Source organism: Clavelina lepadiformis, chromosome 4, assembly GCF_947623445.1.
Source record: "Clavelina lepadiformis chromosome 4, kaClaLepa1.1, whole genome shotgun sequence".
NCBI classification, from domain to species: Eukaryota; Metazoa; Chordata; class Ascidiacea; order Aplousobranchia; family Clavelinidae; genus Clavelina; species Clavelina lepadiformis.
Window position 1 is genome coordinate 5,758,497 of NC_135243.1, and position 25,066 is coordinate 5,783,562.

The window sequence follows — 25,066 nt, forward strand, 5'->3', positions numbered from 1 at the left end:
CCATGAAAACAGACTTAAACCAAAAACTGCATTCACCGCATATCACCAGCAAACAGTGACCAACTTAACATTAATTTAGTTTATTACAGTATTACAAAAATACCATCACCAACGGAGATAAGCACAATGTTAGAGCGTTATACAGAACATCTTCAAATGATTTTCTTTTAAGATTGAGGTTGAAAAAAAACACACTGAGTTGGAGGAAATATGATATATTTAAGGGTTTAAATTCATGTTGAAAATCATCCCAAGAATTGACGTGATAACTTATACAATACTGCTGAGCGTGAGTCAATATAGGCTGAGTGCTGAAACTTTTTATGGCAAACAGCATCCTGGAGTTAGTCATACAGCACACTTAAGACGACAGAATAGATTAATTATTGCCACAAAAAAGCACGCTTAGATTAGTAAAAATTATTAGGTAAAGCAAAATAGTTTTTCGCCCTGCGAGCGTTTGAGAAAACTTCCAAATCAAAAATGTTTTAAAAACATGGTTAAAAGCGAACTAAAAACAGAAAAAAACTGGCGAGGATTTCTAAATTAGTGCTGTTTCAACCCACCTAACAACAGACTATGATATAAAGTACCTTCGCATAATGACACAATTTACAAAACTAAAAATGCAAGCGAAGCAGTGATTTCGAGCTCGGAGCCCAAGATTCTGATTGACGATTGAGTTGCATTGATACACCCTAAGCATGTATGATTTAAAAACCAGGAGCAAAATATTTGCTTTGTAGCCTGCATGCATCTGATTTTGCCATCCGTCAAAGGTATGTGTCATAAGACGGCAAAAATTCATCTAAAAGAATTAAAACCAACGAAAGTTATTAAGTCACCAAGCTAAAATACGGGTATCTCTGGGATGAAAAATCAATGTAGCAATACAGCCCCTACACCAAGCAAAGTGGAATTACGCATCAACTCAGTCCAAAGTTCGACGTGTGAGTTGATAAGACCTTTACGGGATATAACTTTACGCATAAGCGTAAATGCTATAAAAGTCTTGTTGTGCAAACAACGCAGGGGCAAAATGTTTGCTTTGGGGATGGCTACAAACACCACAGTCAGTTATTTCTTATAGCACCAATGCAAGTTAAGACCTTAATTACGTAATAGCACATACCGAGCGCACAAATATCGTCTGATGATAAAATACAAAAAGATCTAAAATTAGGATAAAAGATTAAGAGAAATTGATCAATTGCTAACGACAAAACAACAAACACACGAGAAAAAGCACTTTGCAAATATGCATTTCGTTACATCGGTGAAAATTACAACAGCCACAAAAATTCACTGAATGCAGAGTAGTTCATTTCAATTGGCCATTTGCTAAAAAGTACATAGACTAACGATAATACAAAGTTATAATATAAACGTAGCCCTAACCCTTCATTTGTACAAAAATAAAACCTTTCCGTTAAAGGTTTTCGGTGGCATGCTGTCATGTACTATCCATGGTAAGAATATGAAATTGATTGCAAATTCAGTTTCCTTTGTGTCAAAATGGACAACACACGAAAAAGAATCAGACCTTTTAGGAAATTTCTAGAAAACAAAAATGCAAAGTCCGAAGATGCAGAGTCCACTTGATCAAACAAAAAACAAGGCAAGCTCGAACTACAGGTCAACGGATTACAACTATTGAGTTATTGTTGAGCTCAAACGAGTTGACAAGAAGTGTTTTAAATTTCTCTATTTATGCAAATGGAAGGTTTTTATACTTACATGGATAGTTAAGCTGTTCCTTCGTTCAACACTTTTTCTGCTTCCGCTACCGCCCTAGAAGAAGTTTCGATGTTGATAAATTGCTTTCATTATATTAAAAGGTTCATTGCGTATAAATAATTTGATACATAAAAACATGAAACTGTGCTTTGGTGCTCAACTAGCAAACACTATACAGGATAGTTACTACCCAGGGTAATCAAGTGTTTTGTAAATCAGTGAAATTCTAGCGAATGTTTTGCTTTAGCATGCACACACCAGTTAACTTCATGCTCTATCATCAGAGAAAGATGGCAAACATGTCACCTAATGTCATTTGGTTTTAGTTTAACTGACAGCTAACAGTAAATCATGTCATGCATGCTGGTTCGTAACACAAAAAAGAAAAAGTAAACAACAAAAAACACACAGCAAACAAACTTTCTTTAAAAAATTATATTTCTAAAGAATCCAAGGATTCAGAAAGTAAATTAATACCTGAAAATGCATGAACCATAAATTTTTAAGTAATTTTATATTTTTTAGTAAAGAAGTAGGTTATTGGTACTGTACTGCTGTTAACAGCAATTATTTTAGCAACAGGATAGTAAAAACTTCTGTTAAAAAACTTATAAAAATATTTCTATTTAAATACTGGAAAATGATTTATTAACATACGAAAACTAAACTTGCATTAAAAAAATTCTGTAACTGTTTGAGCAATTGGGCATGTTATAATATAAAAGAATTGTTTGAAGTTATGTACAAAAATGTAAGACATTAGCAGAAAGGATTAATGAAATAAAAATATTGATAACAAAAAATGCCTATCCTTGCAAAGAGTGAGTTGTATTTTACAAACATACACTGCCTCTTAGAAAAGAATCGAAAAAGTAGGTAGTGTTTTTCCAACAATAAACCTACTACCTACCACACTGACTTCGCAGTACCAAAAATAGTAAAATTAAAAAAAAAATAACTCCAAGTGCCCTCCACCTGTAACTTACCCAAGCAGCTCCTGGATGTTGAACTCTTCCTCCTCTTCATCAGAGTGAGATGTCATCACGCTAGCATCACCGGCTGCTGCAGCCAGGGTACGTTCCGCCTCCTCAAGGACACCTTTGTTGTTTGGTTCGCGTGAGCGCAGGCAAGAAAAGCAACAGGCGTAACGTTAAAAAGGAAGTTAGTTCATGCATGCAAGTGATTCCTTATTAAGACAAGAGTTTTGAGCGTTTTGTGGGGCAAGACTATTAACAATGTATCGCATGCATGTTCTTCTTTTCGGAACGTTCAAAAAATTACTGTATTACTGCTAAAATCTTTGATTATACTACGTGATACCAAAAACCTATTAATTTGGCTAAAGATCGGTCAGGTGATATGAATTAAAATATGTGTTACTGATATCGCATTTACTAGCGTCATATGATAAGTGGAATTACCACATTACACATGCATTACTTTGTGTTTAAAATATCAATATTTCCAACTGAGCATTATGACGACATCAACAAAACAATTAATATATTAAGCCATTTCAACAATCAAAAACAACATAACACAGCACAAGAAACTAGCTGGGAATTAATTGATGTTAACTTGTAAAGCAAATGAAGTGAAAATCAAAGTGACAACAAACTTACTTTCGTGAATCTCAACATGTCTATGATCATCATCATCGCTGTGTTCATCGTCGTCGTCGCAGAGCAGAGGTGTTTTCGGAGACGATGGCTCGGTGGCCACAACGGCGTGACCTATTGTTCCTCGACTCGATTTCGAAGGTGACCGCTTCTTATCCAAGGCATTCTACAGTGAGACAGTTGTGGATTTGAATGTAAATAGGAACTATACCATCACAAAAACTCGAGTTTCTATGATACAGGGAAAAATGTTTAACACATTTTTTTATCACCACAGTAAGCAGACACTGGTTGAACCAAGACATATTCATCTTCTGCTAAAGCAAGATATGTATTTGAACATAGCATGTGGCTTTTTATACTTGGAAAAGTCTTATCTTGTTATTCAGATTTAGTTATGATGTATTATGTATGCTGCACAGAGCATACCTGTAAAAACACGAGTAAAAACTGCAATGGTATACTACAAAGATTATAATAACTGCAGTACTAAATAGGGCAAAAGGTTTTTTTAACTGGTAAATAAGACTTACGGAATTCAATGATACAGCGTCTTCAACTATAACTTGCACAGTTTTCTGCTTAAGACTGCTGCTTGATTCAACATGCTTGTTAAATTTGGTGGGAACACAACAGGTTGGCTCAACCTGGTTCGCAGCAGCCAATGTAAAACGTGTGTACTCTGATGGCGATATAAGATAGAAACCTGCAAGAAAACGTCGACAAAGTTACTTAAATACAATCCTACTATCATGATGTTAACTGAAGTGTATTTGTCTCGTGCCATATTTAATAGTAGTAAGTTGACCTGCATGTGAAGCTTCACTGGGTTTGATTTTAACATTGAGTTTCTAATCAAATAAGCAAAATGTAAAACAGATTGAGCAAAGCGTTACCGGCTGCGGGTTATTCGAAGAACAAACACAAGAGCAAAGCAAACATCCATCATTTTATTTAGTACACGTTTTGACTTATGCTTAACTCATTTTCAAAGCAAAACGAGCAATCTATATGGTCGGTAATCTATAGAGTGAACTGGCAAAAAAGTATATGGTTTCCGCAAGTGGAGTAGAAGTAAAGTAAAGATAATAGAAATGGGCCCAGTTATAGCTAGAAGATGTAAGTTAAACAGTGTCAAGTTAAGTGGACGTTGGTGTGAAGGGTAGCTCGCCAGTTGTGAATTTGTGTGCTATCATTCATTCTTAGATTCCTGTCAGGGCATAAAACGGTGTGGAATGGAAGATGGAACAGAAACATTGGTATGGAAAATGGTAAATTAAAGTTTTAAATGCAATGGAAGATTTGCAGAATGAGATGGGAGAAAAATGTCATCCTCCATACTAAGGGAGTATTGATGCAATGTCTTTGGGAAATTTCTACTTCACTAAATTACATGTTTTGAATTAAAAACTCCAAAACTTTTCTAGTATTGTTTTGATTTTAATGCAAGTGGCTACTGATCCGATTATGATTATAAATGTTTTTTGTCTAAATGCTCTATAGGCATTGCATGGTTTATCGATCGTGACATCTAATTTTAAATTTACATATGGAAGCCGTGAAGAATATGGAATGAAAGATTTTCGATAATGGGGAGAATGTAAAAACACCATTCCATTCTATATTATGCCCTGCTGCGTAGTCTGGCTGGCTGACGACAATATGATCGAGTTAGAGAATTTAATTTAAGAATTAAAAGTGTGTGGGTTTTCGTGAAGCTGTGTAGTTTCTTACGAATTAGATTTGTTGTTTTCCAGACTGGACACAGATTTGCTGTTTACATATCAAAATCTCCCACTTACCTTGACCTTGTGTTGATAGTACTGCTGATGACATGCCGTGGGGATCATCGCGTGATATACAATGGTAAGTTTCCTGCGGCCTTAATGAAGGAAGTTGGCCAATGATATGGATTTCACCTAAAAATATCAATAACGTAAGGAACTTCTTGTGGAAGTTGTATAAAATTAGATTCCTGACAATGGGCGCAAAGTCGTTATGTAAGTTCTCTGTCAATCGAGATTCATGTTATAAGTGTAAGGTGGTAATTTTGATATCACCAAAAAAGCAGATGTAAGCTAAACATATATAAACAACATATAAACAAAAATCATAAAATAGTTAGTAAAATCAGTAGCAGACATAAAAGTAAACAGTCAGTTCAATTACAAAAATAATGGCGAGTGTATCATGAAAAAGTGTATACTGTATATGCTAGATATCTGCCAATGCAAAATGATAGTATCACCTAAGTTTGTAAGACAGACAAGACTGTGCTCATGGTAGTCTGGATTTTTTGTCGAGACAAATCGACTGTAAACAATTCGCCTCACGAGGGAGCCATCCACCGCTGTCAATTTGAACTTGCGTTTGGCTGAGATCTTCGGAAGAGCAAAAATCTTGATTTGTTCTTCGGAACTGAAAAATATGCACAGATTTGGTGAACAAACAACAGATGAGATATTCCATAAATTCCAACTGACTTCACGGACAATTGACAATCGAAAAAATGGTGAATCAAGGGGCAGGACAAAGTTAAGGACTGTTTTCGACGTCTTCTACAGCATAACTTAAGTGCTACAAGGAGGAAAACCTTGCCATGTGTTGGGCTTCATAAATAAGATAAAAACAACACAAAGCAGTGAATTAATTCAGAGCAATGCTACGATTACGATATAGCGTTTATCTATTAACAATAAATCCAGTTAAGAATACAGAAAATCTGCATCTTCATGTTTACCTGATGATAAGAGAATGATGCTGTGCTCCTCCAGATGAAGATTTGTGCTCTCCCGCACTTCCGTTGCTCGCCTTTCCACCCTTCCTTAGATGGGACTGGACCGGCGTTCCGTGACTATCGAGGACAGTGATGTCGACAACAGGTGCCCGATGCATAAGTTGAATGTGCTTGCCTGTTTACGCACGTTAAAATAGAGATCATATACCATCTGCGCCTTGTACAATGCCACAGGAGCATTGAGTAAAAAACTTATTTAATTATATTGTTATTAAATTGGTGTCAAGTTAAATTCTGCACTTGACTTGAACTGTGTGTTGGAAAACGCATGAACTCAACAAAATTAAACGTCTTAAACAGAGGCTCACCCACTACTGATGTAACCTCTTGGTCCTGTCGAAGGCTGTAATCTGGAACGTGCAAGGCAAAGACGTAGACAGCGCCAGAGTTTGTGCCTGCCCAGAAGGTTGGCCCAGAGCTGACAGCTAAAAATAAATTATCAAATGATGACATCACATGAAAGCAGAGTTTCACCAAGAAGTGAATAAACTCATTCAACATGCCGGTGAGTTTCTGTTTGTAAAATGCTTACTGTCTCGAACAAATGTTGTTGCGAAATATGTGCATCGGACCATGCCCGTCATTCCGTCCTCCGATGATCTCGCTTCTATCCTCCGCTGTCCAGTTGCTGCTGGCGACCAGCCACTAGCAGATGCAGTTTCCTCCTCGTCGACGAGAGCCGCGTTAGCTTCTTGTAATTTCTGATGAAAGTTTGATGTTTGTTAACAACAACACAAGTAAGTTATAGATATTTACTCATCGATAGAAATGCAATGTTGTAACACGAGGTACTTTTCATTACATATAAATTACTGGAATTCTTACATTACTTTTGTTGTATACTAAATCATAGGATTAATTATCAATAAGTGACTTAATCATACATGGCAAAAAGAACTGAAAAAAGTTCACACTTTACCAGTATTTAAACTACAATGTTAGGTAAACACACTACAAAGTTTACAACATTTTTAACAAAAACTACTTGTTACATACTTGTTGCATCTTAGTCAAAGCAACCAACGCAAGACCAAGATCACGCAAGACCAATTGTATAAATTCTGCAATGAGCTGTCACCTGTGCCATGTTCTCTCTTCTGTATCGTCTTCTTCCAGATGCTCTCTTCCTCTTGGATCCTCCCCCTCTGAAACTTCCCCGGAGTCTGCGCATCGACTGACGAAGCGACATCTTGAAGGATTTCGCTCGAGAGAAGTTGCCCTCCATGGCAGAATGATCCCCACTCTCTAAAGTACATCGAGACAGGACCGATTTGTTCTGTAAAACGAAATAAAATTGAAAAAATAAAAAGTGCGATGTAAAACAAGTAAAAGCTAAAACTAAAACTCTGCAAAATCGAAGGACAGCTATGTCGACTGTTATGTTAGAGTTGCAGATAAAATCAAACTAATGTTTTTTAAAACAAAAACACAAATTATATCAAGCACAAAACTACTGTAAATATAGTTTTCACATCACATACAATATTAAGAGTGACATATGACAGTGTATGTGGAGTTGGTATCATTAAAGTACCAGCATTACAGTATTTCATCACCATGTCAGGTAGTCACAGTGTGGGGTTTACTCACCTGAAGATAATCAAACAACGCAAATCCATGCCCTGTTCCAATCCCAACCAAACTCCAGTTTGAATGGATGCTTAATGATGTAATGCTGGCGGGAGGTTGACACTGGATTACATTGCTTAGCTGATAACCTAAACGGAGGGGGACAAAATTTAATATTACTTGAATGTAATCGTGTTAGTTGTATGTACAACATGCCTTTTGTACAATGCATCTACTATGTACAAGGGTATATAGAAAAACCTTTGATAGGTATTATTATATGTTTGAATCATTATACTTGGTTGTTATTATTACTGTGTTATTAGCAAAAGCCTTTAGGTTAAGATATTTTCATTACCAGGTTCCATTGTAATATGACTTTCCTTTGTTGCCAACTGCTCATGGCCTTTCCAAGTGAAGTCTGTCCGGCCTTCAAGTATGTCAACAAGATGACTGGGGATCAAACTTTCGATGGGGTTGCTTGAAAGCATGATGACCACCACCTGACCAGAAATTAGGGAGTGAAGAAACACCGTTCTCTGTTTTCTTTATGCTTTGTTTAAGTTAGTGTGTTATTTCGGTGCCACAACAAAAATAAATATTTAGCATATAAATCTATTTTTCAACTTGAAGTCGTATTTAAAGCCGACTTATACTCTTCCTAAGTTACAAATATATTTTTGTTCTTTTTTCAAGGTTTCCAGGGTTCCAAATATCATATAAAGATTAAAAAACTCAAAAAAAATCTAATCCCATGATGAAACTACATTGATTTTACAACTTTAAAACGCCAAAGAAGAAACAGCCAGACGAAGAAACTCTTAAAACCGAGCAAGTCTGCCAACTAAAAACATTTTCACCAAAACAAAGCACACACCTGACCAGCAGTGCCCCCAGCGACAAGTGTACCGCTAAGCGAACACATTGCGACCTTCCGAATGGCAAGTCTTGGGTCATCACTGTAGGGGTCAAACTCGCCAACCTATCAGAGAATGGGTGTATTAGCAACAGTATGATGAAAGGTAAATTGATACTGCAATGACAAACAACGGTAACCTTTCTGAAAGGTGGAAATTGTTCGTCAAACTGATCACCATCGTGGGCATCTTCTGAATCCGTTATGAAAACGTTTGTTGTTTGGATTTTTAACACAAGGCTCATAGATGCAGTGGACACGTCCCACAACTGGAAAAAAATAAATTTTTTTGATTTGAGAATTGAAAGAGTTTTACTTGTTGTAATCACGTCAAAATGAATGATGGTTTAAGAAAACGTTTCAAGGTAAGGGCTAAAACCAACCTCCATCTTGCTAATAACTACACGGTTTTAAAAAAGAATAATGCGTTCATTCCACAAGCCACTTATGTAAAAAGCACAGCATTGGTATCAAGTGGAATAAAATAAACAGTAAATTCGTCAGTGAACTGAGTAACACGCTTAGTGTCAAACCTGTTGGTGTGAATTTGTGTTAAATATTAACCAACCTTTATGCTTCCATCTTCGTGCCCAGTTACTAACAGATTGTGTACTGGTGATGCGGTTTCAGTTAAATCGATTCCTCCTTTAATAGGCCAGGACTGCATAAAACAAACAGTAACATAACATAGCAGTTTCATAACTACAGTAACTGTAGTTTTCATTATCAATTATAAACACAGTTATGACATAACATTAGGTAGATATCAAACTTTAACGAGCTCAACAATAGCTGATTATGATGCTTTGTATGTTGTATTCAATTTTGTTCCTTTCAAAATTGCACCTATATCAATAGCACTCACACTGCCACTTAAAAGCAATATCTCAAGTGGCTTAGAGAAGTAATTTAGGAACTGAAAATTGCCAGTTTGCTTACAGCAGTTAAAACCTATTTCAAACGAAACATTAAGTCATACAATTAGTAATAGATTACTGTCAATCAGTGAAGGGGTTAGTGGTTATGGCAATCACTCTTAATAGAGAGTGTGTATGTTAACAGATGATTGCACACTTTTGATAATAATTGATTTGTATAATAACTTCAATTTTTAATATAAATTGTTCCAAACTATTAAGACTAAAACTAACGCACATGCACCGTTTCTTGTCAAATTTGTAACAAGTTCATTTCAAAATAGTAAGTATGTTTTAAATGTCTATAAAATAGTACCAAATGTAATAAAAACGGCACAAGTAATAGGAACTTACTGCATTTGATTTTGATTTATCACAGTTCTGAGCAGCTGTTTGTAATTTGTCCCAAAGCTGGGGTGAGATGTTGTCAACATTCGTTGAACACGTTATGGCGGACGCATGGGGGGACACAAGGTATGGAGGTTTCAGACAAGGCCAGCCTTCTTGAGTTAGGTCGATTGCGATTAATTCTTCTTCAGCAAGAACAATAAGAAATTCTGGTTCTTCCCATTCTAGAGCAAAAAAGTAGAAAAACGAAATTACAAAATTTTACGCCCAGGATGCTCTTCTTGCATGCAAACCTAATGTAATTGTGCAGAAATGGAACTCCGGATGAAAGGTTTAGAACTTTTAAAATCTTATTTCAGTATTTATGCATTTTTCTATTTTATTCATTCATATTACTGCAAAAACTTACTCAAACTTACAAAATTATCAGAAATTATCAAGAAACTTTTATTTGTATGATATTTTTATTTTGTGTGGTGATATTATTTCGGAAAAATATATTTCAAAGTAACTATTGATGCTTTCTTAAATATTACATTTAAACTTGGTGGTACTTTAAGAGCTACCTTCCACGCTTCAAAAATCTTGATATGTTTAATCAGGATAAACAACAACAAACAAAACCACCTGCATTTCTTTTGTTTTTGCTCACTATGAAGAAATCAATGACTCGTGACGTGAAGTCAAATGTGACGTGTTTTGATCCATGAATAACCGACACACAATGCCGGTCACCATAGTTGGCACGTGGCATGCCACCACTAAATACGGTGTGAGGTTCACTGAAAAAAACATTACATGACAGCATGGTTTAAAACACATCAACACAGATTAGAAAAAAGGGTATTATATTTTATACAGTCTTTTTAAAGTCGTAGATATATACTTTTACAAGACAGTAGAGCAATATTCATGTTTAATTCCATATGAATTTAATTAATACAAGTTCTATATTTCCTTAACGGACAGTTAAAGAAAGCGTCAATATTAATATGTCAGAAACATACTTACTTTCGTGAGGATTTCCACAGGATTTTCGTAATTGCTTTACAAGGAAATGGACCTAAGGAAAATTAAATTTAAAATCAGACAAAAATGTATATAATATATAAAACATCAGGAGAAAGAATGACCAATCCACAGGCTTTTGTGATAACCTACCAAATGTCAGCTAAAATAATAATTAGATTAATAGAATCCCCTAAATCCCAGTCCGGAAAAAAAGAAAAAGCTAGCCATCTGCATAGGACAGATTGTTTGTGCAGCTTATCATTTCTCTAATGCATTGAATTATTCATTCAAACCAAGGAGTCAGTAACTCACAGTGCTGTGGTATGTGTGTGTTTTTGTAACTGTTGAAACACTAATGGCTATTAACATTAATAGAAACTTTCAACCTAAAACCACAATCCTACATTTGGCAAACTGAGTTAACAACGTGGTACATACATACGCAATATTTACAATCTTAAAAAATTTAGTGCAAGCTTTTAAAAGTAAAGAACATAAAATGAAATAGTGTAAAAATATGTCACAGTTTGAACATCTGGCCTACATATAGTCAAAAATATAGTTTTGATACTCAAAAATTAGTAAGTGCAGTGACATACCATACGGAGTGTACGTTATGTGAGGGGACGATGTTCCCAACCTCCATGTACATAGACTGCCATCTATGTGCGAACTGACAAACTCCTTGCTGTTTGAATGCCAAGATATCGCTTCCAAAGCCTACAAAGACAAAGGCGAGACTGCTTGCAGTGCACTTTTGACACAAAAGATTAATGAAAGAAGGTTGTGGTTAAATTTGATGTTAAATGTGTTGCTAATTGAAACGTTTGTGTTTAAATTTTAAGCTTGTTTTGTGTTATACATATATATATATATTGACAATAATAATTAATCAGACTTCAATAATTAACTTTACTACATTTAGAAATCATTTATGTAGCATTGGAAGTACATTTTGTAAGATATTGTACACTGTACAGCCTCTAACTCATGCACAAAGAAATTAACAAAACGACCATATAAATAGGCCTAACCTTTTCACCCAGGTAGTAGCTTTCAACACTTTGTTTCCCACAGTTCCATAATACGGCCAAACCTCTGCTATACCCGACTAACATCAATGTTGAGTCTGTTGGATGTTCAGCAAACGCTTCTACAGGACCCAAGGCCTTACCAGTTTTGTAACTGTCAGGAATGCTAAAAAGACATCAGATAAAGTTTGTGAGTAACATAGCATCAAAACCTTTAGATCCCATTTTAAAGTTCTTACAAGTACAAAAGTTGTAACAAGCAGTAATACATGACAAATTAAAACAATTGATACATACACAGGTAACACAGCAACAATGAAAATGTACACAACAATGGCTGCAAAATTAATGGAATGGATGAACAGTGAAAGCAGAATAAAGACTTAAAAAGTAACCTTTGCATGACTTGGTCCTGGTGTATGATGGAATTGTCAATTGGCTCAAACTCAGGGAGGGTGAGTGAATAAATACTTCCGCCCTCCGTCCCCACCCACATCAATTTATTCGTGGAACAGACGGCAACCACAGTGATTTGGTTGACACTGAAACATGTTTGAAGCAACACTGGTGTTTGGAAAAAAAACAGCGTATGGAATCTTATACATTGCACATACAAAATACTCGGATTTTAATCATGTGTATACAATATGTATATATAGTTTACCCTGGTCGACCAGACAACTGTGACGCGCCTATTTCAACCAATTCCTGTGCACCCCTGTTATCATCTTTCACAGCTGATAGTTCCCACAAATGCATAGTGTTGTCATCTAGGATGCTAACAAGACGGCCCTAGCAAAGTATAAATGTCAACGACAACCATAGATGACGATGAAAGTTATGAGTGAGGATATTGAAACTCCATACATATTTTATACTGTTTATATGTATATATATGTATTGGAAATGCAGATACTGCATTTTAATGTCCAACACACTACTGTAACAAAACGTTGACAAGTCAGAAATAACATTATTGTAAGTTACATATTTATATTTATACTTCTCCATGTAAAAAATGAAGTTGCAAGACTTGATTGACATCCGGGTGAATGCCTGTGAATTCTATACCAGGGCCACCAAACCTAAAACATAGTAACACTAAATCAAAACTTCAGTCATCAAAATGTATGTGACTGTGCTTTAAACAAACAACAGAAATGTTGCCACATGCAACATAGAAGTATTACGCTCAGCTAAGTATTACACTCACACTTTGATGGCACCAGTCTTGGTGCCAATTGCCATCAATTTCAGAATAGGGTCGTACGCAAATGCACAAGGGTGATGTGGAAAGCCATGTTCAACAGTCTGAGAAACAGAATGAAATGTCAACATATGCGTGTTTCCTGACGACAACAAAGCTGATGTATGTAAAACAGGGTTACATTTCCTTTTTCCAGACACAAATTCAGACGAAAAATATTTATGTGCACAAGCTTCACAGGCCATTTGCGACAAGTAGGTTGTATTAATGTTTCAGTTGTTATGCATTGTATGTGCAGTATAAAAAAATTCTCAACTTATATCAAGTTTGGAAGTTATTCAAATTCAATGCATTTTACTTAGAACTACAATTTGACCATGGTTAGCTAGCTTCCATAAAATGTATGTAAGTCGAAAGTTAGATTAACTTAATGCTATGATAGAAAAAACTAGCTAAGTTGCATTCACAGTAACAAATGCTATATATAAAATACTTAATACACAGCACATTAGCATACAGCACCTTTTTAAAGGTGTAAAGTTCTTCTTTGATTTTTTCTCTCTGTGGGTCTAAGTGCGTTCCCTTCTTCCACTTCCGAAACATGATTAGTTAAAGTGTTTAAAGCCTAGTCGACTTTAGCATTGACCCACAATATACCTGCTGAAGTACCTAGAATGGTAATTACCATTTGTTATTAATAACAAGTAAAAACAATCAGTTAAATATTAAATAAACATGTGCCTATATATAATTAATCCATGCACATATAGACCTATTTACAATATATCAGTGTTGCATCTATCACGACTAATGCAAAAACAAATTTGTAAAAGCAACGAATCAGATAAAAAAAATGCATTTCAATAACTAGATCATAATATATTGAAAGTTTGTTATGTCACAATTCATATTTATGTTTAATTTTATTCAAATTCAATTTAGTTCATATTTAGGCCTTCACATGGAGAAATATTCCTTCACTTGATCTAAAGCAGTGAGGAGTGCACATTTAGTAGAACGATACAACAATATAGCAGCCTAATAAGTTGGTACAATTCTTCTATGAAATTGTGTAGAAAATATTTTGTCTGCTATACATGAAATAGTGTAACATTTCATCATATATAATTTATTGGGCTACCATACCGACTAACGATATAAAACCAAAGTTTAAGTATCAAAAAGATTCAAAAGTGTAGCAAATAAAAACAAAGTTTTTTTAATTTTCATCCATCCTTTTTATGCCGCTTTTTTGGCCTCAAATACTTCTGCAGTCCTATATCGGGATGGAGTACCAGGTATTACCTCATACTTCAATAGGTAGAGAAAGGCAGTTAGATTGGAGAATGGACATGCAAAAATTGGGCTTTAAGCTTCAAGTGTTTAATTAAAGTGCATGAAATGAGAAGGAAGATTTACTACAGTATATACCATTTAAATTTGGTTAACAAGAAGCCATGAAAAACTGCTTCAAAAGTTTGACTTTTTCATTAAAATAGTGATAGCCAATGGAATATGCAATATAACGGCAATTTTGCATCGAAATAATGCCATATAAAGTTATAAACTCAAGTTCTTCACCAAAAAAATCTGGTGCATCATGCAAACTTTCCAGCAGTGCTCCAGTTAGCTACGAATACCGTTAGCAAGTTGGCTAAACATACAATTTTTGACATGCTCTGCTGTGTGATTGGATAATTTCACATGAAATTTTGCAAGCATAAATTGCATAACATTCTATTATGAAGATTTTTGCACACTATAAATCATGACACTAGCAATTTGTTTATGCATGAAACTATGACACAAAACAATGTTGTTCCAGCAAATAAGCAAGGTAACTTTGATCACTTTTCAGCTTCTACAAGTTTATTCACCAAACATTCATTTCAAGACAGTACTTTGGCATTTGTTTGAATGCAAGTATCAACTTCTACTTGTTTATATACAGTATACTGAAACACTGCGACGGTTGGTATATACTGCATGCAAAAAGGATTGTTAAACTTGCTTAACTTGGAACCTATTCAACTTTTCTCATGCTCCCAACTGGAAAGTACGGCAGTTTTCGACAAGAAATTGTGCAGCCAAAGACACAAATTTTGTTGTGACAGAGTGCGCTAAAGCTTAAATTTTTTGTTTGTTTATTATAAATTGGCATTTAAATATCCAGTTTTTTGTTGTTTGGTTATTATAAATCGGCGTGAAGATAACAATGTTAGGCGTGCAAGTTGATTTACCTGGTGCATGCAGGTGCCATACTTTCCAGTATCGCAGAATGCCCATGTACCATACCCAGTTCAGTTGCAATTCCCTAGTAACACCCTTGAACAAGACATGAATGACACTTGCTCATGTTCAAGACTGGAAAGAACGACTTTTCGATTAGATCTCGGGGGTGCAGATTCACCAGAATCGAGTTAACCAGGTGCAAGGCAAAGAAAATTAGGGTAAAAATGGTGCAGTTTGCAGTCTGATAGGCAAAAGGCAGAGCCTGTGGACTATGCTTTCCAGACTTGAAACGTTCAGGTCCAGGAAACAGTCTTTAAAATTCTCGAGGATGCAATTGCTATGCTTTCCACTATGGCTCTTGTTAATATTTGATGCTCATTTGAACTTCAAATGAACAGTTCCAAATTCAGGCAATATAGAGAATAAAAACGTGCGTGTCTATACGAACTTGCACAAACACAAACTAGGTAACCTGGGTTCGAGCAGTGAGGAATCATTGTGGAGTATAAGTTTAACAAAGACATTCTCAAATTTTGAAGATAAAGATTATACTATATAGGAGACACACACCACACTAAACTCAAAAACAGACCATCACAGCAAACACTAACAGTAGAACAGGATAGCCTAAATTTAGAATGGCCTTAATAATTTCATCAATGCAATATTTTCTCCTAGTCTGCATAGGCCTAACTAGCTATTCAGCCTTATTCTTGGCCCTGACTGGAAAAAATTTCAGTTTTTGACAACAAATTAAGGTGGCACGCAAAAACAAAAATTTTAGCATGATGGGGTGAATTGAAACATTAACTAGTTTTTCTGTTTTTATTTAAAAATTTTAACTCGGCGTAAAGATGAAAAATCTGGGTGTAGTATACAAGTGCACATCCAGATGACTTCACCGTTTGAGTAGCTGGGGTCTAGTACAGGCTATACATCACAAAGGCATCCTGTACCTGTGCACTTGTATACGGTACTAGACCCAAAAAGTTCAGCATGTACGTTGATAAATCTTGTGCGTTCTGGTGCCACCTTTGCCGGTTTTATAATACAAACGGCTTTTGGCCTTATTCCATTTCTTGAGCTTCCAAGATCTCATTCCTTATTTATTTTGAGGAAATTAGTATGGATACCTACTACGCTGCCTTGACAGAAAGAAGAACGGAAGCCATGAGCAGCAAAGGCAGGCAACTCTTGATGCTTTCATTTATGGCAAAACCTAAGCGCAAGTACGTCACTGCATAATGCGCTAGTTAATCTATAGCAATAAAATTCAGCAGGAAAACCAGGTCTACGCGCACTACACTATTACTATGTCCTATACTCAGCTAAGCGTGACGTCACTATTGCGCTTTCACATGATGCGTGGACTTGTGCTTTTCCATTAATTATTGACCCAGATTCATCATTTGCGAGGGTACCTAAAACTAGCGAAGTACCTGGACTAAGCTGCAGTCAAAACAACACAAAATCAGTCTCCAATCCTTTCAGCAAAGAGCTCCATGGTATAATTCATGAAGTCGGCCTCGTATGGTTCGGATATGTGCATAGCCTTATTGTCACTTTTATTCTTGAAGATTAATTCTCAAATTAATCTTACACACTTTCAAACAAAACAATAGACATCTAATGTTTGGAAATACATTAATTATTACTATTACTATTACTGTATATTAATAATTAATGTATTGCTAATAGTATTATTATTATTACAGTAAGTATTAAATTAAACAATACAGTAAATAGTGTAAGTACAGTTCTGTGTCAATATTTCACTCGAATCATTTGACTTGAATCGTGAATCAAGTCGACTCAAGTCACATTTTCAAAAAGACTATATTGACTGTGAACAATGTTTTAAAATGAATACAATTGACTTAAATTAGATAAGACCCAGCAAATCACCCCATTCGTCTACTTTCCGCCCATTCAAATGGTCCAGAGTACGGGAATTTTTTCCCATTCGAATGGCAGGAAGTAGGCCTATGCCTTTCTTACCCTAGAGTAAGATATATGCCTTTGGAATGGGGAGAATTTTACTTTGGCACAAGCATGGTTTGTGAACCCCATTCGTCTATTTTTTACGCCCATTAAAATGGACCTGCTTTCAGCAATGGGGTTTCCCACAAACCATATTGTGGGAAAAAATAGGTAAATTCGAAAAATTGCCTACTTCAAAAAAAGGTGTGAAAGACCGTAGATATTCAGAAATTAACACAAAAGCTTGTTTTAAACAATGAAAAAGTGACGTCAAAGTGTTTTGGCCTTACAATCTCCGCGTCAGCCGAAATGAAGGAAGGATATACTTTTTACGGGGGTGCTGTTTAAATGTTTAAAGTGAGCTTTTACGTGGGTATGTAATTATCACATCTGCATCAATACGTTATTAAGTTGGTATTAGGCGTGTATTGGTAACACTGCATTCCTTCTATGCAGATACGGTTTTTACTGCAAGACGGCGTGTATAGTCTATACAGCCAAGCGCCGTTATTGCTTTAGGATAGAAGTCTTTCAGCGAATATATATATGCTGTAAGTTGCAGTTTTAAAAATCAAGCAATTAAAAAGTGTTAAGGTTATTTCAGAGACATAAAAGAGATATGAGTTCTCCAGAGCAGGACCCGGTATATGAGGTAATGAAGAACCATAGCGGACGCAAGGCTGACAACCATACTGTGCAAAACCCGACCTATGAAAATGTTGGAATAAAAGAAACAAGCAAAGATAAAGGTTTAGTAGAAAACATCTCACTTAACAATTTCTTTAGCGTGATCAGAAATTGAGTTCTAAGACGTTTTTGCAGTTCCGTGTTCTTGGTTGATGCTTTCTATTCTGCTACTTGCTGTGCTTGGGCTGTTAGTTGCTTTTAGCAGTTTGGGAATTTCGGCGTCAAGTTTTCACAAGGTGGTTATAGGATGTGTATTAATTAGTTATAGACATTGTTTGATGTCAAAAAAATACAATTATTGTTTGTAAGTTTGCAGATGACATTCATAAAAAATAAAGTTGTGGTATAGGTTGTGACGATTACGTCACGAGTCACGAGTTGTTTTCGAGATGTTTGGAATTTAATTTGGGATCTTGTAATTCAGTTGTTTACCAGACTTGAGTTTTCCTTAATGACGTCAGATAAATTTCCTCGATTGAACTAGTTTGCCACATATATATACTGTTGTAATGTTTACGATCTTCCCTTTTACCGTCTCATTTGTTACTGAGCGCGATGTAACATTCAGCAAGATTTGCCCGAAAGCAAAAGCCTTTGTGTTATAATAAATAAAATGGGAACTTTATCATATAGTAATTTGTATAGACAGAATTAAGCAACTAACAGCATAGTCACGCCGTCTGAGAAATGAGAACTCAAACATCGAAGCAGAAGTAAAACAAGTTATCAACCAACTATCGTCCTCGCTCATATTCAAACAATTACCGCCAACATATGCGGTCTTTATGACAGATATGTTTGTTGTGTAATACTTCACACAAGTAGTACACAAACGAGTTATTTATTTGTCATAAGGTTTCGCTGGAACAGTAAAAGCTTTGTTTGAAGTCACTCTACCTGAGAATGTTGCAGTGCCAGATTTATTTGGGAAGTGATAAAAAATTTAGGTCAGTACATGCTTGGAAGAAAGCAAAACCGGCTAACCCAACGAAAAAAGCAGAATTAAAAACGTCAAAGTTATTTTGACTTTTTATGTCTTACAAAAATTAGCATATCGTTTAACATAAAATGACTCCGCCAAAATGAAGCGGTTGTAAAGCATCTACACTCTTTAGCGGAGGAAGCTATTTTCACCTGTACTATTGAGTAAACGTACAACGTAAACTTCTTGCTTACTGTGCAAAATCAACTGGCGTAGAGATGAAATGCATATAGGCTATTGAGAAATAAGCTACTATATTAAAAGCATAGCATTTCTCTAAGGAATAAAAGAAAGAGAAGAGATTAACAAAATATATTAATCTTCATTTTCGATCGACCAGGACACTTGAACGTGTAGTGAGAATCCATGTAGGCTACCTTAGGTAAAAAATACATAGCCTAGGTTAAACAAATGGCACGAAGTAGCCTATGTTTTTCTTAGTCACTCAGCGATTTACTTGCACCGGATTTTACCACCACCGGATATGGCAAAAATAAAAACTTGCCTGTACCTCCAAAGTTTTAGGATAATCTTGGTAGTTTGGGTTAGTTTAAGCAGTATTTTGAATAAAATAGAAGACATGGCCAGAACAATTTGGTTAGAACTATTCACAGACTTTAAGTTCATTGAGCTAACAAAACCATCTGTTTTCAAAATTCCAGGGCGAACAGGCTGAAAACACTGCGATTGATCTACAACGGCTCAAACATGACACAAATAAAACAGCAGAAAAACTTCAAATTCTTAATTATGAAGCCACTGGCAACGAGGAGAATCTAAAAACGCTCAAGCTTGAAAGCAATGAAACTGCGGATGAGTTACAAATGTTAAAAAACGAATTGGCTGAAATGAAGTCCAGAATAGGTGAAAATAGATGTTTCTAGAATTTAGCTTATAATAAGTTAAATCGTCATCAATTCATCAGTTAAAAAAAAATTCCATGCAAAGTAATGAATTTCTTTTTCCACAGATGCCTCAATAACATTACACATGACGTATAAGCTTAACTTTTTGTTCCATTTTTAGCGATAATTCTCAAACATCCGCCATCTTGTGATTACATCAACGGGATCACCAGTGATTCCGGAACTTACGTCATATCGCCTGATCCACTAACGGTTTTCCCTTTTCCAGTTTTTTGCAATTTTACCAATGAAAAAGGCAAGTTAAACGTTTTTAAATGAAAGATGTTATGTTTTCTTTTTTTTCTTGGGAAGAACATTCAACCAATCTATTTAATTCAATTAAATTTGTTACAATGCAATTTATAAAATTTAAAAAACTAATATAGGCCTACTCTGCCCAGCATGAAATATTTATATAAGCTGAGTCGCTAACATGTCCGCATGAAATGCATAAAATAATACGAATCAATAAAGGAAGTGTCTGCAAAGTAAGTATTAGAATACGATATTTTCTTGCTTATACAAATAAAATAACAAATAACATCGCAAACGCATATTTAAAAGCGAAATTATTTGAAAAACGTTCGAGGTATAAGCGAAAATTAAAACTCTGAAATTAAAACATGAGACAAATCGAGCAAATGCTTAGGCTATGAATCAAGATACCAAACAAATATATAAAATGATTCAAACCGTAACATACTGTTGGTTGTTATCGGCATTACCGCCGTGTGTACAATATTTTTTAATTGCATAAATAAAACTCATCAACACACCGAAAAAAATAAAGCTAAAGAACTACCTAAATACTGTAAAGTTTTCTGGTTTGTAAATGTTTCTTGGATTGAATTGACCACGAAAATGTTTCATAACACAAAGTTCTGAAAAATAAATACGCCATTCATACGTGAGAAAGAGCTAAATTTCTAATTTTGCCATTTAAATTTTAAATTATATTCTATACTGTATAGCATGCAACAAAGTAGATAATAATATAGTAATTTGTAATGCGTTTGTAATGTTTATTGTATGTTTGTATTAAGTTATATATATACTATAGTTATAAAAATTATATAAATTTATATTTATAGTTATATTACATTATATAGTTATATTATAGTTATATTAGGTCATATTGTGTGTGTGTAAGGTGTAGGCTATTATGTGGTTGTAATATTATGAATATACGTATTTGTATTAAGCTATATAAATTACTATCATTTAGTTAATGTATTAATGTATTAATGGATATGGGAATGACTTCGCAGAAACCATCATTGAACATGATTCTATGAATGAAATTCAAATCACGTCCTGTGACCCCGAGAAGTGCCACGAACGTCACATTCGCTACAACGTGACCATGGAACAAATTGTGGCTCTGATTCAGCGTTCATCAGAATGTCGTCAATATATCAAGGTAAAAATAAGTTCATTAAGATTTGATGATCAGTTCTAAGCTATATTAAGTTAACTTTAACGTAATTGTCTGTTAAAGTCATATATGCAAGATACATATAGACTAACATCTTTTTGCAATCCTACTTCAGAGTCGTTTAGACGACTATAACGGCGAAAAACTTTCAGCAAGCCTTACATAATTATATGTAGGAGAATATATAACCTGTGACTGTGTTCCTTCAAAATTTTTCAAATAATATATGTTTTAAATTTTCTATCTTTTCCTGTACTTAGTATCGATGCATAGGAAGCATTTTATTTGAAGGAGGCGGCTATACACAGTCTGCAACGTGGTTGTCACGTGATGGTAGTCATATGAAGTACTGGGGAGGAGCTACGTCACAAAGAAATTTTTATTGTGCTTGTGGTGAAACAGGTGAACATTTTCGTGAAATGGTTTAATCAAAATAATTCTGAATGTAGAAGAAAACGAATAAAATTTGAAGAAAGTGTTAAAACAAAAATAACGTAGAATATACAGTACAAAAGGTCTACATACGTTAGGCCTATCTAAAACTACAAGAAAATTCAGAAAGCTGCGTTGATTCAAATAAGAAATGCAACTGCGATAGCAACTCACGTGACACAGAAACATCAGATGAAGGATTTTTGACTGACAAAGATACCTTGCCAGTGACAGGACTGCAGTTTGGTGATGCTGGTGATGCTGGCGAGTATGGCTGGCACACACTTGGTCCACTTGTATGCACTGGTCGAAATTAAAATAATTATATTAAACTTTTCGTTCAGTTTACTCTATTTGTTGCCTAAAAAGTAATTATGTGTTCGTTGACTGCACAGTTTTTTGTACTATAACTTTTCGTACTTTTCTGCTTTAGCCAGTAATTCCTATGACATTTTTACTACTTTCATTTCATATAATATCTTGCTAAAGATGTGAAAAACATTAACTGTATTCTATGCATAACTTACACTATTAATGCCATTTCGTTTTAGGTACCCGTACTTTGCCAAGTCTAATCACGTGATCTAACACTTTTTAAATGTAAAACATATTACGAAAATCATCAGTGTATTGTGATGATTGTGAATCAATAACATAAAGATCATATACGTTTCAATAAGAGTAGACTATTCCTTATGGTCTCATATTAGAAATAAAACTCATCGCTAAAATTCTGTGTTTGTCTCTGATTGCCTGTTAATTATGAAACATCAATTTCCGAAAGGGTTTTTCCTTCTTTTCATTTCTCAACCAAACACTTCCTCTTTTCATTTCAGCGTTTTTGCTTAACTTCTCTGTATACTATAGCCATGGTGCTATAAAACAAAAAGTATAGAAATCTAAAAAAAAATTGGGTGACTTTTTTATGTAAACTTTGTAACTTTGGCTTTGTAAAATATTTAACAGTTTCAATGCATCAAGTTTAGAGTGGCTAAACGGTCGTAGCAAAAATAGATCGGACAAGATTGACAAAATTAAAGTGGCATAATGCTTTGATAAAGGTAGCATTGAGATGTTATGGCTATGCTATGGATATGTTAAAATCAGGTCTTTATAACGTTACAGATCATTTTTGTTGTTTTCCACAGTTAATGGCGAAAAATAAACGATACGCTACAATACGTGTCCAGAATTCGGACGATGTGAAATAATAATTGTAACGATGTTCTCAAATTTGTAATGTATGTTACAAAAAACGTCACCTTATAGTGGCTTATACCATCATGTTTCCGAATTGCCTGGTATTTTAATTTAAACTTTACTGTATTGTAGTTTTGATAAAAATGTGTAGTAAAAATGCATTTTCAGTCAAGATTGCCACTTTAGCGCCATCAAGTAGTAATAACATGTAACCTGGACAACATCAGTTGCAAACTCAGTTGCTCATGGAATTTCAGCAACGAATTAGTCCAACTTAGATTAGAAGTTGTTATCAGGACGGTTGTTATCAGAAATATATGTGATTAAGAGAGTCATCAGTGATTGCTAACATTCGTTGACCATGGACGATATACAAAAAGAAGAACCAGACCAAGAAAATCCACGGGAAAGTGATGTAAAAACTTACTTGGAAAGACATCGTATTCTGAATTTGTTAGACAACATGACATCCATGCTAATTTTTGAACGACCAGATGACCCAAGGAGCTACCTCGTACAGCAGTTGGAGAAACTGAAAATTGCAAAACAAAACGGAATGTACTACCCATGCTTGTTTAATGACAGCAATCTCAATTCAATTTTTGGGATGCTTGACCCCACAAAAAGAGGTTTTATTACCAGGGAGCAATTTGTGGAAGCGTTGTCAACTTTGGGTATCACGGACTTTGAGCAATTCCCGGCAGGGTCTGATGCAAATAGAATAACCTTGGGCACATTTTTAAAAGAAGCCAAGAAAGGTTTATCTCGGGCATCAGCTACTTTTAAAGAGTAGGTTAACTACATAAGCAGTAAATTTTAAGTTGCGCTGGTAAACATTGTTATTGTATATTTACTCGTGTATTGTGGTCAACCCTTTTTTCTTATTGGTTATAATAGCAGTTAATTTTTTTGTAGAAGTGCATTCTATGGAGGTTTTTCTGGGGTTGCTTGGATGATTTTTTCAAAACATATGTTTAAAAGTTTCGTAAAACTTACTGATAGTTTACATGATTTCTACCACTCTGACAGTATTTCAGACATGTTTACTTATCTTATGTTGTATGATTTACCTGCTATGGAATCGATTGCAGCACCAGCACATTTTTTAAATGCGTTTATTAAAATATGAAACATTGTTGATGAATATTTATATATATGGCGTTGAAGAGACTAATTCTTTGGTAAATTTTACCAAAGCCCTATTTATGAGGATTTTTCAAGAAAATAAACTGATATAAGACAAAGCTGTAACTAAAAGCTCAGTTCATTCTCAGATTATAATTTTAATTATTTATGTCAAGCCACAGTGTTTAGAGTGCCGGGCTCATATTCTTTGACCCAGCTTCGAAACCAAGTGGTGCTACTTTTGTGATGTCCTAGAGTAAGGTATGAACGATGCTTAATCTTGTTGAACCATTAAAAATTTAGGCTGTAATTATATAGGATATAAAAATTGTGTGTGCCTATCAGAACTTGCACAAAAACAGACTAAACCAGGATTGGAACAATGAGCATTCATCACCGCATTCAAGTCATGCAAGGGCTTTCCTCAGTTTGTGGATAAAAATTCAGAAACCATACTGCCAATTCTTAAAATTTCATAAAATCTGCTAAATTCCTTCAGATGATTATTATTTATGATTATGTTTATAAACCGTAATTAACTAGGTGTGTAACATACAGTATGATAACCACTGTAAACAATTGAAAAGCTGTGTTTTCAGACCACTTGGTCTTTGGTTTATCTCATATGATGTGTGTTTTCAATACTCTAAAACTCTTGTCAACATTTATACACAAAATAACTTTATATTTTTTTTTTGTTTTATTGCTTTTTTTTAAACAAAAATGCAACAGTTCATTCTAAGGTTTTTGCTTCAAGGTTAAGCACCCCCACAGTAGGCTATAAGTAGCGCATATCCATGGAAAAGTTTACTGAGCTACCATTTGCTGCTATTTATATGTAGGCTAAATAAAGTTTCCAATTATGTAAATAAATTGGAAATACTGAATATTTCTAAAACGAGTTACTGGTATGGGATTATATAGCAACATAATGAT

The 25,066-nt window shown here is 34.8% G+C and overlaps 3 protein-coding genes across 4 annotated transcripts; 2 read left to right on the forward strand and 1 right to left on the reverse strand.

Annotated features, from left to right (window-relative positions):
* Positions 1 to 64: 64 nt before the first annotated feature.
* On the reverse strand, positions 65 to 16,940 carry LOC143451470 (lethal(2) giant larvae protein homolog 1-like). 2 transcript variants are annotated; one of them, XM_076952046.1, is made up of 26 exons: positions 13,675 to 16,940; positions 13,159 to 13,256; positions 12,949 to 13,030; positions 12,610 to 12,737; positions 12,341 to 12,487; positions 11,949 to 12,111; positions 11,514 to 11,634; positions 10,915 to 10,966; positions 10,531 to 10,685; positions 9,910 to 10,127; positions 9,207 to 9,299; positions 8,779 to 8,907; positions 8,600 to 8,704; positions 8,081 to 8,225; positions 7,744 to 7,871; positions 7,232 to 7,429; positions 6,686 to 6,854; positions 6,462 to 6,578; positions 6,097 to 6,268; positions 5,605 to 5,774; positions 5,159 to 5,275; positions 3,890 to 4,062; positions 3,360 to 3,522; positions 2,724 to 2,835; positions 1,738 to 1,791; positions 65 to 1,557 (listed from the first exon to the last, which is right to left on the reverse strand). In XM_076952046.1, the coding sequence occupies exons 1-25, from the start codon at positions 13,753 to 13,755 to the stop codon at positions 1,746 to 1,748; spliced, it is 3,282 nt and encodes a 1,093-aa protein (XP_076808161.1). In that variant the 5' UTR covers positions 13,756 to 16,940; the 3' UTR covers positions 65 to 1,557; positions 1,738 to 1,745. The 2 variants fall into 2 exon arrangements, with proteins under 2 accessions (XP_076808161.1, XP_076808162.1); XM_076952047.1 differs by lacking the exon at positions 2,724 to 2,835.
* Positions 16,941 to 17,835: 895 nt separating this feature from the next.
* Positions 17,836 to 23,367, forward strand: LOC143451819 (contactin-associated protein-like 4). The gene is made up of 7 exons (XM_076952563.1): positions 17,836 to 18,113; positions 18,187 to 18,287; positions 19,696 to 19,897; positions 20,060 to 20,194; positions 21,207 to 21,358; positions 21,634 to 21,775; positions 21,932 to 23,367. Exons 1-7 carry the CDS (start codon positions 17,984 to 17,986, stop codon positions 22,120 to 22,122), a joined length of 1,053 nt encoding a protein of 350 aa, XP_076808678.1. The 5' UTR covers positions 17,836 to 17,983; the 3' UTR covers positions 22,123 to 23,367.
* Positions 23,367 to 23,798, forward strand: LOC143452973 (EF-hand calcium-binding domain-containing protein 10-like). The gene has a single exon (XM_076954127.1). It carries the CDS (start codon positions 23,367 to 23,369, stop codon positions 23,796 to 23,798), a length of 432 nt encoding a protein of 143 aa, XP_076810242.1.
* The last annotated feature ends 1,268 nt before the right edge of the window (positions 23,799 to 25,066 follow it).